This window comes from Aplidium turbinatum, chromosome 8 (assembly GCF_918807975.1).
Source record: "Aplidium turbinatum chromosome 8, kaAplTurb1.1, whole genome shotgun sequence".
Taxonomy (NCBI): Eukaryota; Metazoa; Chordata; class Ascidiacea; order Aplousobranchia; family Polyclinidae; genus Aplidium; species Aplidium turbinatum.
Window position 1 is genome coordinate 6,583,839 of NC_137479.1, and position 13,918 is coordinate 6,597,756.

General features: G+C 36.6%; 2 protein-coding genes across 2 annotated transcripts; one reads left to right on the forward strand and one right to left on the reverse strand.

Annotated features, from left to right (window-relative positions):
• Positions 1-385: 385 nt before the first annotated feature.
• On the forward strand, positions 386-6,865 carry LOC145775506 (membrane-associated transporter protein-like). The gene is made up of 9 exons (XM_082586802.1): positions 386-966; positions 1,145-1,285; positions 1,860-2,020; positions 2,393-2,559; positions 3,223-4,027; positions 4,721-4,937; positions 5,572-5,774; positions 6,207-6,412; positions 6,662-6,865. Exons 1-9 carry the CDS (start codon positions 386-388, stop codon positions 6,863-6,865), a joined length of 2,685 nt encoding a protein of 894 aa, XP_082442928.1.
• Positions 6,866-10,384: 3,519 nt separating this feature from the next.
• LOC145775990 (uncharacterized) lies at positions 10,385-13,905 on the reverse strand. The gene is made up of 5 exons (XM_082587401.1): positions 13,781-13,905; positions 13,337-13,490; positions 12,623-12,786; positions 11,235-11,419; positions 10,385-10,912 (listed from the first exon to the last, which is right to left on the reverse strand). Exons 2-5 carry the CDS (start codon positions 13,458-13,460, stop codon positions 10,684-10,686), a joined length of 702 nt encoding a protein of 233 aa, XP_082443527.1. The 5' UTR covers positions 13,461-13,490; positions 13,781-13,905; the 3' UTR covers positions 10,385-10,683.
• Positions 13,906-13,918: the final 13 nt, after the last annotated feature.

A 13,918-nucleotide genomic window follows, 5' to 3' on the forward strand; every position in this document is an offset into this window, starting at 1 on the left:
ATGTTGATAACATCTTAGCTGGAAAACAATGTCAAAGATATTGTAAAAATAATTTTTTTCTATGTGTGTGTTATTTGTTCCCATTTTTAAAGATGAAATTAATGGTTTTTAATTGTTTTTTTATGTAGCCTACGTATTTTTCTTGAAATTTAATAGGTTCTGCGGCCCATTGAATTATTTCAAGTGACAATGCGGCCTACTATAATAAAAGGTTGGACATCCCTGATATAGAGAATTATTTAAAACCATTAATTGATTTTGTACCAATTTACTCTTCGACTTTTGGAACACACTTGAATGTGGTATAGCCTATAGCCTACTGCAGTCAAATCATTTTTATCTCCAAGTGAAAATTAGAAAAGAATATTCGTAGTGTCTGTGAACAATGAGTTTGCAAAATCTTACGCCTTCAAATGCTCTTAATCACAACAACGCAAGTTTTGGAAGCAGATTTTCAGAAAAAAGTTTGTCCATTTCAAAAGTTCAGTTTGACTCGGTCCAGCAAGTAGAAGTTGATAAACAGGAAACAGAAAGAATTCATCGCGAAGCGTATCAAGAAAGCAGCAAAATTGCACCACTTTTTAATGAATCTCCTGAAGCAAGTGCCCCTCCTGAACTCAAAGAAGAAAGCGACGAAGATAATTTTTCTGTTGTTTCAAGAGGAAAGTTACGACGAATACGTCGAAATTCCATCACTTCTCTTCCAGCCTCTACAATCTCAGCCTTTTCAGCTTTTGCATCACCAAACCAAGTAACTGCTGATCCCCCAAAACGCACAACTCTGCGACTCCTCTTAAACAGTGCCATTATGTTCGGTCGTGAGTTCTGTTACGCAGTAGAGGCAGGTTTGACAACGCCTATTCTTCTAAGCATTGGACTCCCTTTGCATTTGTACAGTTTAGTTTGGGTGATCAGCCCTATACTAGGCTTCATTCTACAACCGATTATAGGAAATGTCAGTGACAGGTAAAACATTAGCCTACAATCCCTACATGTTCCTTAATGTCTTTGCAGCCTATTTTAGTTTGATTTATTTTTTGATTAAATAATTTCTTCTTTTGCATTCTGATTCTGCTAATAGAAACAAAAAAACGGAAGGCACAGAAATCATTTCATCTAACTACTTAGGCTACTCGTTTTTCAGGTGCCTTTGTCCATGGGGAAAAAGAAGGCCATTCATACTCTGCTTGGCGATTTTGCTGCTAATCGGATTAACTTTGTTTTTAAATGGGCAAGACATAGCGTTAATATTTAATCCTCGGACACGAAGATTTAGTAATCAAAGGTTTGTACTAATCAGAATCTTTCGTTAAGTTAAAATTAAACACTGGACACTTGTTAATTTTTGAAAACAGATCTAATCTGATTGCTTCACATCGATCATTAAGGCTATTGGTAGTTTTATTTTACTAATTGTAGTTTTTTTCATTCGCACATACGGTACCAAAAATATTTGTAGTATAAGCTTAGGCCGACGGTAACTAGTTTACTTATAGAACCGAAACCCTTCGGCAACGTTTTCGAAAAAGTTGTTTGCCTGCAATAACTAGCCTACTATCATGTAGGCTAGAGGTTTCAAGCATGCTTAAATAGGCTATGCCCTTTGGAAACTAAGTTTGTTGACAAAAGTGGTAAACTGACGACATTAAGAACGATAGGCTACATGAAGAACAACCGAATCCTGAAAATTACCCAAAATGTCTGATAGTTGTTGAGTTAAGTGTGCAGTAGGCTACTGCGTTTTTTAATTTTTAGGCAGAGGGTAAACAAGATCACATTTGAATTGTGGGCAATCAGTGATCAAGGCAGTGGAAGTTTGCTTAATAAACAATCAGTCTAATGTTTTAATTTGTTTGCAGTGATTCCTCTTCGACAATGGCCATCGTTATCATAGTTACTGGGGTCGTCATTTTTGATTTCAGCGCCGATTTTATTGAAGGCCCAATCAGGGCTTACACTATGGACGTGTGTAATGAAGAAGACGTTAAAAAAAGTTTGCTTTATCAAGCAGTGTTCACTGGTAATTTTCTGATCAATGACAAATTGTTTCATATTTAACCTATTTAGCTAATTAACCAAACAGTTCATAATTAACCTACAGGTGTGTGATGTATTGTGTTACAGTAAATTAGAATGTATTATGTCTAGTAGTTTATGTTTTGTATATTATTAATTAAATCTTGACCATAGTTGTACACTTGTACAGTAGGCCACAATATAATTTATCATCAGCTGTGTATTAGGGTATGCCTCAAAATTATCGGTGTAACTCAAAAATTGTTTTTGAATTGATATGCCATTGTGATAAAATAACAAATCATATCATGCTTCAATCTTCTGCGCAAAATGATCTGATTTAAACACAGTGAACATTTTTCTTGGTCTAAATTAGGAGCTGGAGGGGCCTTTGGATATGCAAGCGGGGGAGTCTCTTGGATACGAGATACTCCTCTGAAAAAGCTCTTCCCTTCCGATCGACAGGTCATATATATCGCTTGTGCATTCATCTTCGTTGTTTGCTGCATCTTTAATCTCTTAAGCATCCCTGAAGAAAATCCTGTGAGTGTAAACATAATATATCTGATTTTAAGTGGTTGGTTTTGAATCTTTATCCTCTGACTGAGAAGGCTTGATAGGTTCCTGTGTTATTCCTAGTAGTTTCACATATTTGTAGAGGCTTTTGTCGCAGGGCCGGATTGTCGAAATGTTGTTGCCGTGAATTATTGCATTCATTTGGTGGCGATGAATGAAGAGCGGTCTTTTGAATGCGTTGCTCAGGAGCACACCCCGAGAGTCGAACCATTTCCGCTTGATCTTGAAGCTTCTTTGATTATGAAGCCACGAGCAAACCAACTGAGCTATGGCGCTGACAAGTGATTGTGATTGCAATGTAGCCTACAGTACTTCTTTAACCTGTCTTTTTAAGTGCATAGATAGATAACTTTGATTGATTCAGCATTCAATTCTTCTCCAGACACCAAAATCCGTCATTTTTATCTTGTAAAAATGACGAATTTTGCTGTCTAGGTCATTGACAGATCAATGAATTGATGAACTAATTTATATTTCTGTTCAATCAATTTATACATTATTGAAAGTTAGGTTTACGTGGACTAGGATAGGCTTAGCCTTCTAGTTTCCTTATTGTCATTCGTGATGTGAGTTATACCCTAATATCTAGCCTATATATATTTTGGTTGTTGAAATCTTTTATTATCACAGAGTACAATTAACAACAAAAACCTGAAGAAAAAACGCGAAACAAGCTCAATGGAGGAAAACCAAACCGAAGTACCTTTGGAGCATTCAGTCTTTGGCAACTTTGCCAAGCCCAAACAACACTTGCCTGATGTTCATCAAAACCATGTTGGAAGCAATGGTAATTGTGATGTTACCGAAAGCAATTCTGACGCTGAAACAACGTTATTGAACGCTTTGATGCGTTTAAACCGCAATAAACTCTTTGAGCAATTCGAGAGCGTGAGCACACAAAAGTGTTACGAAAGTAATCCTCCTCCTTACGAGAAGGTAGTAGATCAAAGATTGCGTAAGGTAACAAACGGGGGCGTGGGAAAACTATTCCGGAAGCACAAAAGCAAACTTAAAACTGCTTCTAAAAAGGCATCAAGCTCACGACGTGATCGAATTAGTTTTAGAAAACTAGAAAACAACAAACCGCTGCCAATCAGCGAAATGACTTCTTACGGAACGTTTATCCCGGATCAGCAAATTCATTTTGCTGAAAACTATCAAAATACTGCGAGTTTTGATAGACATCCAGGTCAATCTTGGACAGTTAAGCAACAATCACCTTATTTACAAAGCAACTATGAGCGTCAAGTAACTTCAAATGGTAGCATTGCATTGCTGCGATTATATGAACCACATAAAAATCAAGTCATGCCTGTTGTCCAATATCCAACCAAAAGCAGCAAAGACATTTTGGGAGTTGGACCGACCCATCCCAGAAGCATAAAGCAAACGGATCGAAACCTGCACTTCCAGACAAGCTACGGTTCCGAGTCAGGTAAACAAAAAAATCATTAAATACTTGAAGTGAGAAACAGGCTACCCTGTTGGGCTATTGATCTCTCCTCAGTTTTAATTTGTCGGTAAAGATGTACTTTTGACTCTACAAAGCCTTGTAACTTCAATTGCAAGTAGGCTATAGGCCTATAGCCCACAGTATTGGTACTTTAGTGGAAAAAGGTCGTGGCTTTTGTAATTTTTTTATTTATTGCTTTCTTGTTTTTCACCTATGTTAAAAAGATTCATTAGTCACGAGGCATTTTATTTATTAAGGTAAGTTTGCCTACTTTTTCGGTTTTAATGCAAAGATACAACGACTTTTAAAGCAATAAAGCCTGTAAAACCTGCAGATACAGGCACACGTTAATAAAGAGTAATGGTTTTGTTTTTATAGTAGGCTAAAACAGTAATTTTACTCACTCAAGTTTTGAACTTGTAAATGGAATAAACAGAGTCGATAATTTTTTCGATGTTAGAGTTGTTGGTCTTATAAAACAAGATCATTGTAAATTCTCGATTGCAGTTTCTCTGGTTGTTCAAAAACGCTTTTTAGGCTATAACAGATGTGCTTACTTTTCAGAAGTTGCTTCGTCGAGCAGCATGTCTTCAATTTCGTTTGGCTGTACTTTCAGTGAACAGTTTCCATACGCATCTGTTGATCCAGTTTTCAACACCTTGAAATGTAATTCAGAAATGACAACAAACCAAATGCAAAAGAGAGAAAACAATTTTTTAACCCCAGAATATAAAGGAGATACTCATGAATTAGATGTCATCTTCTCTGATGTTGGATCTTCTGTCAGCAGAAGAGGACCTCTTACGAAGGAGCTACCTAAAAACAATGAAAAACCTCCTGGAGGACTAAGCAGCCTGTTACGGTCCATTAAATCAATGCCCAAGGAACTAAGGTTAATAAGAAGATAGGCCATGTGGTGATAATTGTTTTAACGTTTAACATGCTCACGAAAATGCTGGAGTTTTTGAAAGAAAGGTAATGGTAAAACTACTTTTGGCGAGAACCCTGATATACGTTTAAAACTAACTTCATTTCTTCCATTCCGGTAGCCTATAAAAAGTAGCCTACAGTTTTTGTGAGAAAAAGTGATGCTTTTGGTATAGTTTCTCATGTTCTAATCCGAAATTCCAACTATGCGTTTGTCACAAACCTTAGGATACTTTTATGATTGAATAGTGTTTAATTTTAGAGCAAGAAAGTCTCCTCTAACGATCCAGATAGATTGGCTACTTCAGTTGCTAATTCAAGTGATGTTGCTCCAGACCATAGATTTTCAAACGCGTTTTAGTTAACGTACTCACCTTTACGATGAAACTATAAAGTCGATGTATCGAAACCCTTAAAAAAAATTACCTCAAGCTGCACGTCTTTCAATGTACAAGGATTTGTTATCTTTTCAAAATGTTTGATAAAATATAACAGACAAGGTTGGAGTTTCTTTACAGGTGTATCAATTGTATTGCTACAGTATGTTCTTCGGTAATTTGTAAGTTTCAGTTTACCTATTTTGGTTGCTTTCTTAACAGGATTTTATGCGTTTGTCATCTACTGGGCTGGATAGCATTTGCCTCCATGGCTTTGTTCTTCACTGATTTTGTTGGTCAAGTTGTGTTGCGGGGTGACCCTCGAGCGCCACCTAGCGCAAGAGCAGGAGAACTTTATAAGCGAGGAGTGGAAATTGGAAATTGGGGACTCACGATAAATGCTGTTGTATCTTGTTTGTATTGTGGTGATGAATCTTTCTAACTCTATGCATAATTAAACAGCTGAACATCATTTTAATAATTGATTGATTGATTGAATCTTTATCCTCGGACTGGGAAATTTTCTTGCATAACTTAATCCTGCCAGTTTCGGATACTTGTAGAGGCTTTGAATAACTGACACAGGCCCGGTCACCGAGATTGACAGAGTGAAGTTGTTGAAGTGTTGTTGCCGGAGAATTATTCCATTCACTAGGTGTCACTGAGTGCAGAGCAGTCCTGAAATGCGTTGCTCAAATGCGTTACTCAATACGTACTGTTGTAGGCTATAAGTTTTTCTTCAAACACAATAACTTTATTCCTCAATGTCTACGATATTTTAATGTATTTTTACTTTTTCAAGAGTTTATTGTACAAATTACAGTACTTTAGTTTCCAGTTAAATTTTTTTTTTTCAGTGTTTTTGAGGAGACTAATTCGGCTTTTTGGAGCACGGTTCATATATGTTTTTGGCTATCTGTCGTTTTGCGTCGGAACTTGCTTCATTGCAGCCTTTCCTTCCACCACTGTAGTCCTCATTCTTTCATCTGTGATGGGAATAATGTCTGCAACTTTATACACGCTCCCATATATGCTGGTCGCTCAATATCATGAAAAATACAAAGTTTGTACTTTAACTAGCGGCTTCTGACAATCGACTGTTTTTTAATAGACATTCCTTTAACTACACTTAAAGTAACCAGAATTGGTAAGATCATCATGAGGCAAGATGGTATCTCTTCTTATTGTTAACTTGAAAAAAATGTTTTTAAAACTGCGGTCAATCAGTGGTTTCTTACAATGTACTTTAAGTGTTAGTTTTAGATGTAAATCTAGACATATGCAGATAGCCAAGCTGTTAATTTTGTTTCAGGATTGGAAAGGGTCCGCTGACGAACGAGGCATTGGAACTGACTGCGCTTTAGTGACTTGCATGATCCAGCTTTCTCAAATCATCACTGGCTTGGGTGTAGGGGCTCTCGTTAATCTCATAGGAACAGTAACCGTTACTGTGGCCACAGCATCCGTAGTTGGATTTTTTGGAACCTTATGGGCTGGTCTATGTGTACGATATTGAAACGAGTGGTGGTTGCAAAAGAGAAATTGTTCTTGTAATTTGAACATTTCATATTTATTTATTGAATAGCCTACACAGTCATTTTACAAATTTACATCCCAAGCCGTAAGTTTAGTTTTTAATTCACAAAAATACAAGAAGTAATAACACTGACTTTATTCATGTTGGCATGGCATTATATTCTACTGTAAAGTTGTAGAAAGTTTTTTTTTCGAGTAGCAATGCATACTACTTTTGGGTATCCGCATGACGACGTAATTGAGCATTGCAATTTATACAAAATTTATCGTTGCGCAAAACCAAAATTTGGATTCGTTTTTTATGCAAAACGCTCTAAGTGAGTCCCATCGTTTTTAAAAACTCAATCTTTTATCAACCATATTTTTGACGTTATGAAATTTCTGCACATCATTCAACTTAATTGAAACCTTTCGATTCTGCTATTAATATTGTTACAGAGGTGGATAACATTTTGTTATCATCTTTGATTGATTAATGGATAACTTCTCTTGCTTTGAAATGAAGTATGTACCTGTTAGTGTTGTGACCTGTAAGTTGTCCCTTCAGTTTTAGATTAACCGTTTTTGTTTCGCATTCTTATGACCGTCGTTTTAATTACGCTTTGTTTCTTTTTATCGAAACATGTTAGACAATTAGACATGTGTGTGAGTTATTTTATGCGAGCCTATGCTAACCTAGCGGTCAGGCATATCAAGCCTACAATGTCCTGAGGTACAAATCGATTGTCTTATCCGAAGATCGTAAGTTAATAGCCAATTAGAAGTCAACTTGAAAAGTTAACACAATACATGTTCAAATTACACGGTTTCTCCTATTTTGATTGCCAAAGTTTTGCTTTTATTTAATCGCAGGTGTATTGCTAGCCTATTACATTGGTTCAACGTCTGCATACGTTGAACCAATATAAAAATGACGAATTTGCTGTTTGGGTAGCAGCAAAAAATGATAATCACTCTAGTAAACTATAACGTGTAGGCTATGTGAATATGTCGCCTATTGGTCAATGAAATTAATGCAAGATATAAAATCCACAGTGCTTTTGGTATTGCAAGGATTAAACCGACGATTTATCGGCCGCACAAGGAAAGTCTTTGTTCGGTTAAGTTATCATGGGTGTGTACTGTGTAAGCCTGCTGTGTAGCCTACTCGTTACCCATATCAGATTTTGGCTTAGGCGATATTTATCAGAATAATATAAACCACTGAAAACTAAATATTGCTATCAGACATTTTCACATAAATTGCTACAAACGCGCTAGGAACGGCAATTTGCTAGCAATCGCGTACCCTTCTTTTTTACATTGATTTACTGTAGCCTACCTCTGATTTATCAAAATGCGTTGAACAAATAAAAAACAATCAACAGATTTTGCTATCTGGCTTACGTTCAAGTTGCTTTTCAATCTCTATGTGCAGTGTTTTGTGTTTCGGTAACAAGCAATTGGATATATTTTATGTACAGAATAGCCTAGGCTAATTACAAATAACTCTTAGATTGAGAAGTTTCTTTTTATATTTCTTTATAAGACGCAACATAAATAATAAAAACTATAAACAGACATAACACAGCAACAGCATTACATTTATCATTATATAAACAAAAAACAATACGGGAACGTTTTCGGCTAGTCATGCAGCCCTTTTCAAGCTTATAAGAGAAATATTGTAGAAGAAATACAAAAGAATCAAGCAGTATCACAGCAAAAATATAGTCAAATTTGAACATTTGAGAAACTGCTTAACTTGCTCACACAAAATGATAGCTGAAAAATTACGCAGCACTACGGGTCAAGTAACTTACTGTATATTTGTGAGGTAAAATTGATGGTTCAGAGGAGAAGGACTCAAGCAGACTACGCAAGACGGACATAAGAACAACACGAGATAGGAGGCTGTGCCAGCATAATAGTTGTCTGTTGAGCCCTGGGTTGAAAGATTTGATTATCAACGCCTCGTGAATCTTGATGTTAAAAGCGAACAAACAGTTACGAACAACTTCAAAAGACTCCAGTGAGGCTTTATTAATTGAACACGATTGGCAGTTTCTAATGTTGACCTGTTGTGCTGCGTAATTTTACAGTTATCATTTGTGTGAACGAATTAAGCAGTTTCTCAAATGTTCAAATTCGAACATATTTGTGCTGTGATACTGTATGATTCTTTAGTATTTCTTTTAAAACATTTCTCTTATAGGCCTGAAAAAGGCTGTATGACTAGCTGAAAACTTCGCGTATTGTTTTTTGTTTTTATGATGTTAAATGTAGTGTTGTTGCTGAGTTATGTCTGTTTATAGTTTAAAAAAGTTACCTTCCCTACCCAAATTTTAAATAACAAAATAGGCACAGAAATAAATTGCACATAAACTACAGCAATGCAATATTTTAAGTTGTGTTTGGTTGCATTGTTTATCAAGTTGTAAGATTAAGTCGTGCATTATAATTAAGTCGTAGGCCTACTATATGCTATCATGACGTTTAGTCAATATGATTTACTTTAATACTAAGTGAAGTGAAAAATGTACTATAGACAAAGTTTTTGTTTACCTAATATCATTAGGATAATATCATTAGACTAGTTTTTAAAATGATCTGGGAAAATAAATCTGAACAATGTTTATAGGTCCACTCTTTCTTTTCATGCAATGCTTGTTTAGTTGGTATAGCTACATGCAGTGTAACCACAGCGGTCAGCAAAGATCAGCTCTTACTACAAACCTATATGAAACTGTGAAATAAATAAATGCTACTGTAAACACTAGCGTAGTTGACAAAAAATTGTTAAATTGAAAATCAGAAAGTACCCCTACAAAGTACAATATAACCTGTAGAGGTAGGCTGTAACGGCGGGTTATAGGCTACACCTGTTGAAAAAATTTGAAGCAAATATGATACTATAGTAGATACGTCTTACAACAGGGGTCGGCAACCACCGTGGCGAAATTTGTTACCGGGCCGGGCAAAATCAAGGCCAAAATACTACAAAAATTTTTAATTTGTTTGATCAAGCAGGCTAGTAGCCTACTAAAGTATAGATTTTACTTTAACATTTGCTGCGAAAAACACTAAACAAAAAAAGAACAAAAATTTCACAATTTTTTTTCCAAAAACAGCAAAACAACAGTAAACAAGACAAAATTGCAAATATTGGGTGGGCAAAACGCACACTAAGGGTGTCATGGAGTACCAAAATCTCTAGGTGGAAGCAGCTTATCTCTACAAAACAAACACAGGACTTTCAGCGTTACAGAAACCGAATGAGTTGGAATTGTAATGTGTTTAGAGTTTAGACTACAATTGTGCATGCAACAAACATAGCCTATTATGTGCTTTATTCATTGCCAGCCCGCAAAATAATATGCCTGCCTCAAATAGGTCCGTAGTGCGAAAAAGGTTGCCGACCCCTGTCTTACATCTTATTGGAAATGCATTCTACAGACCAATTGGTTCAATTACGTTGTACCCTAGCATATGGACGTGGCATACGAGATCATTGCATTGATTAAGAACTTTATAACATTTATTTCAACTTTTCATAAAACTGATTAAGCTTCAGTTTTTAAGCTGCTGGTCTTCAACCAAATAACCATATTATATTTGTTAGCCAATAGCCACAGAGTTTGCAATTACAAAGAATTAGATTAGACGATTGAGTGCTTTTTGCCAACTCAGTGTTGCCAATGAGTGAAGAAAAAGAAACGCAAGAGATTTTCAGCATAAACATTTAAACGCGTACCTTGGCCGGCGATATACACTGTAACTCCACACAACAGCATAGTATGGTAGCTCAATATAGCCAATTTAGCGACTCTGTTTTTTTAGGGGACCTGTATGGCCAGGAATGTTCTCTTCCAAGATGGTCTGCCGGTGATGCCTTCTTTCCCCTTCTTCTGGATAAACGGGGGATTGATTGTGTGGTAATGGTTGCACCGCTACCGCAGATGTGTTTGAATCGACTTTAGACCAGAACTGTTCTTCTACTTTTTCATTTTTTGAAAATTCTAGCTTGCTCCGCCGTAATTCTAATTCTCTGCAACAAAAAAAACAAAAAAAACATTGATAACAACTTGAGATGGTTTGTTAGACGTGACTGATGCTTTGGACTTTCATTATAAGACACAAAACATGTGCCAGTTATACGATACATTTGTGTCAATTCATTTTATAAAAGAAGAACAGTCTTAGTTGCCAGCTCGTGTCAAATTTTAACGATAGGCCTAAGCAAGAAAAGTGTTGGAGTGTTTAAAAAAAAAATTGGATAACATTTCACCAGACAAAGAATCAATAGCCATTTGCAATTACTTTCAGCAAAATCTGTCACGTTTTTGCATAAATTTTTTTTTATTTCCTACCGTTGTTCGTATTGATATTGGCAAGGTATCCAACACACATCTTCAGCTAAAACTTTACTGAAATTCCGAGCCAGTTCTTCGTATCCATCTTTAATAACCTGCATGTACTTCGGACCAGATGCAATCTGAGCCAACTGGGTTTCGTTGATCTCATGAAACTGATTGACAACTCCAACAACATAAATCTAAAGCCAAAAATAGGAAAAAATTGAAATACATTCCGTTGATGAGAAGGAGCGATCTTCCTGGCGTCAGCACTACCTGACTACTCACTATACAGTAGAACAGCGAGCATTATGTGTCGCTAACCATACCGGTGAAGCCTCCACACTGGCGATCAAGACTTTTCCAAAAACATGTGTTTCTTGGCAGTCGAGTGTAGCAAAATTGACTGACAAAAGCAGCGGTTGAGAACTATGTGGCACGAATTATTGGTGCGATACTGATGAGCCCAGCCTCATGGGTGAAACACGTGTCTATTGCTGTCAATTCTTGCTACACTCGACTGCCGAGAAATACGTTTTGTTTTTAATTACAGGAATTTAGTGCTCTGTATAAAAATCATTCAACAAAGGATAGCTTTTCAATCAATATAAATAACTTTTACGTCTGTATACATATAAATACATCTGTATCTTCGTGTGATTGGTCAGCTTTTCTGTTTTATTGCATAGCCTAAACATCTTGCTCAACTGCATTTCAAATGTGCTAACATAGTGTCATAACCAGGGCTGTGGAGTTGGAGTCGCGGAGTCTGAGGGATTGTGGCGTGTCCGGAGTCGGAGTCGGCCAGTCCTAAACCGACGAGTCAGAGTAGGAATCGTATAGTTTTCGCCCGACAGAATAGGTTACATAAACACAATATTTATTTATTTTTTAAGATAGTACCCATCGTTGAGAAAATGTATATTCCAGCATAGGATCTAAGTAGTTAGGCATTTATCTGTTTATGAAGGTTCGGATTAAGTGGATGATAACGACTTGTTTACAAACAAGTATTTATCTTGTTTGACACCTATCGAGGGCGGTTGTGTGTTGGTAAGACTCTCAAAGACTGTCAAAAGATCCAGAGCTCCAGCCACGGTAAGTACCGTATACGCCGCATGCGATAAAATATAAACTAAATTCTTCGCTAAAATACAGCAGCGTGTGGTTCGGTGGGGTCATTCAGTCTGATATAATCACCCAGTGGTCTAGTACAAGCACAGACTATGATATAAGCTACTTTTTACAAGTATTGGTCACAAACGATCGGGTTCCTATACAGTTTGGTTAAAGTTCCAATCGAATTTTGACAACAAAAACAGATTACCGCTACCTCAGGCTCCACAGTATGTACATGAAAAAAATGCCACAAACAACACGAATGATCTTTAATTGGTTCTTACTTTAGTTTCTCTGAATGCCTTGATGAATCTTGCTGGGACTTGTACGTTGTCTGACGATTTTCCATCAGTTATAACCATTACAATGTCAGGGACACCTAAACGGTTGCCAGGGTGCGTGAGGCTTTTTGACCGAACGTGCCACAAAGCGCGTCCTGTTCTGGTTCCTACAGTAAATTTAAAAATTAACTTGTTGCCATCTTTCAACTTTTTTTACGTAAATCTTACACATTGGCTTACGTGACCTATTGTGATATACATATACCATCTCGTTGCACTCAATCTTAATTAATTTGTCAAACTTTACTCTCAACTCTTCACGTTTTTGTTGCAAAGTGAAAAAGAAAATTAATGGACAACAAGACCACTTGAAAAGAAGGAAGCAGCTCAGACTCGGCCAACTCTTTGCCTTGCGCTTATGCATTAGTTTTAAATTAAAACGTAGAAGCCTATAGACTTTCAAACGTCATTTTTTTAACCTTTGTTTTATTCTATTAATTTTAATGTGACTATCACGTAAACCTATACGCAAGACTTCGTTTATACACGCACATTGTAGATCGTATGCAGGATTAAAGCTTTGATATTCTAAAATAGAACAAAGCATGCTGAGTTCTATGAGTTTAATTTTTCCTTGCCAACACGTTAAATTGCTTGCGTGCTTTAACTGCTTTATGTTAGTCTGTGGCTGCAGCAACATCACATTAAATCGTCTACCTCTTCCGTTGTATGGCATACGTTGGATTTTCCTCTTAAGGTCTCGTTTCCCATTATATTCTCCAAATGATATTTCGCTTCTGCGATCAAATCGCGAATTGTATCTTCCCACCCCCACAACCATGTCATCAGACCCAATAGAGAATGGCTCCAGCTGCAGATAAACGGCTGAACTCAGAAGGCAATTAGGTGACAAGATTGTAAATAACTTTGATTGTTGCAGATCGTGGCGCTTGAGTTAACACAAAATAGCTGCAAATTTTCTATTGTTCTTAACAGTCTAAGTCTAAGACGTCAATAAAAATGTACAAACTATCTCCACCATATTCACCGATGCGACTCTCGATTTAGTAATTTTAAGCGCCATATTTAATGGTTTTTATAAAATCTTAAAATTTATCTTTTACTAGACAATGTTGCAAGAAACATTGAAATCTTTCTTACCAAAGTCAATGTAAAGTTGATGAGCTTCTTCCAATTACTTAATCCAACTGATGAAGAGGAGTCCAGCAACAGATACAAGTCAACTTTGGCGTGTGGTGGACATTGCAGGTCACAACACGGGATGTTACCACTCCATCG

Excerpts from the sequence above, each read along its gene's own strand:
- LOC145775506 (XM_082586802.1), top strand. The coding sequence starts at position 386 with ATGAGTTTGCAAAATCTTACGCCTTCAAATGCTCTTAATCACAACAAC. Across the intron at positions 2,021-2,392 it reads TTATCAAGCAGTGTTCACTG|GAGCTGGAGGGGCCTTTGGA; the intron begins GTAATTTTCTGA and ends GGTCTAAATTAG. Across the intron at positions 6,413-6,661 it reads AATATCATGAAAAATACAAA|GATTGGAAAGGGTCCGCTGA; the intron begins GTTTGTACTTTA and ends ATTTTGTTTCAG.
- LOC145775990 (XM_082587401.1), bottom strand. The coding sequence starts at position 13,460 with ATGGTTGTGGGGGTGGGAAGATACAATTCGCGATTTGATCGCAGAAGC. Across the intron at positions 12,787-13,336 it reads TATGCCATACAACGGAAGAG|GAACCAGAACAGGACGCGCT; the intron begins GTAGACGATTTA and ends AATTTACTGTAG. Across the intron at positions 10,913-11,234 it reads CAATATCAATACGAACAACG|AGAATTAGAATTACGGCGGA; the intron begins GTAGGAAATAAA and ends TTTTTGTTGCAG.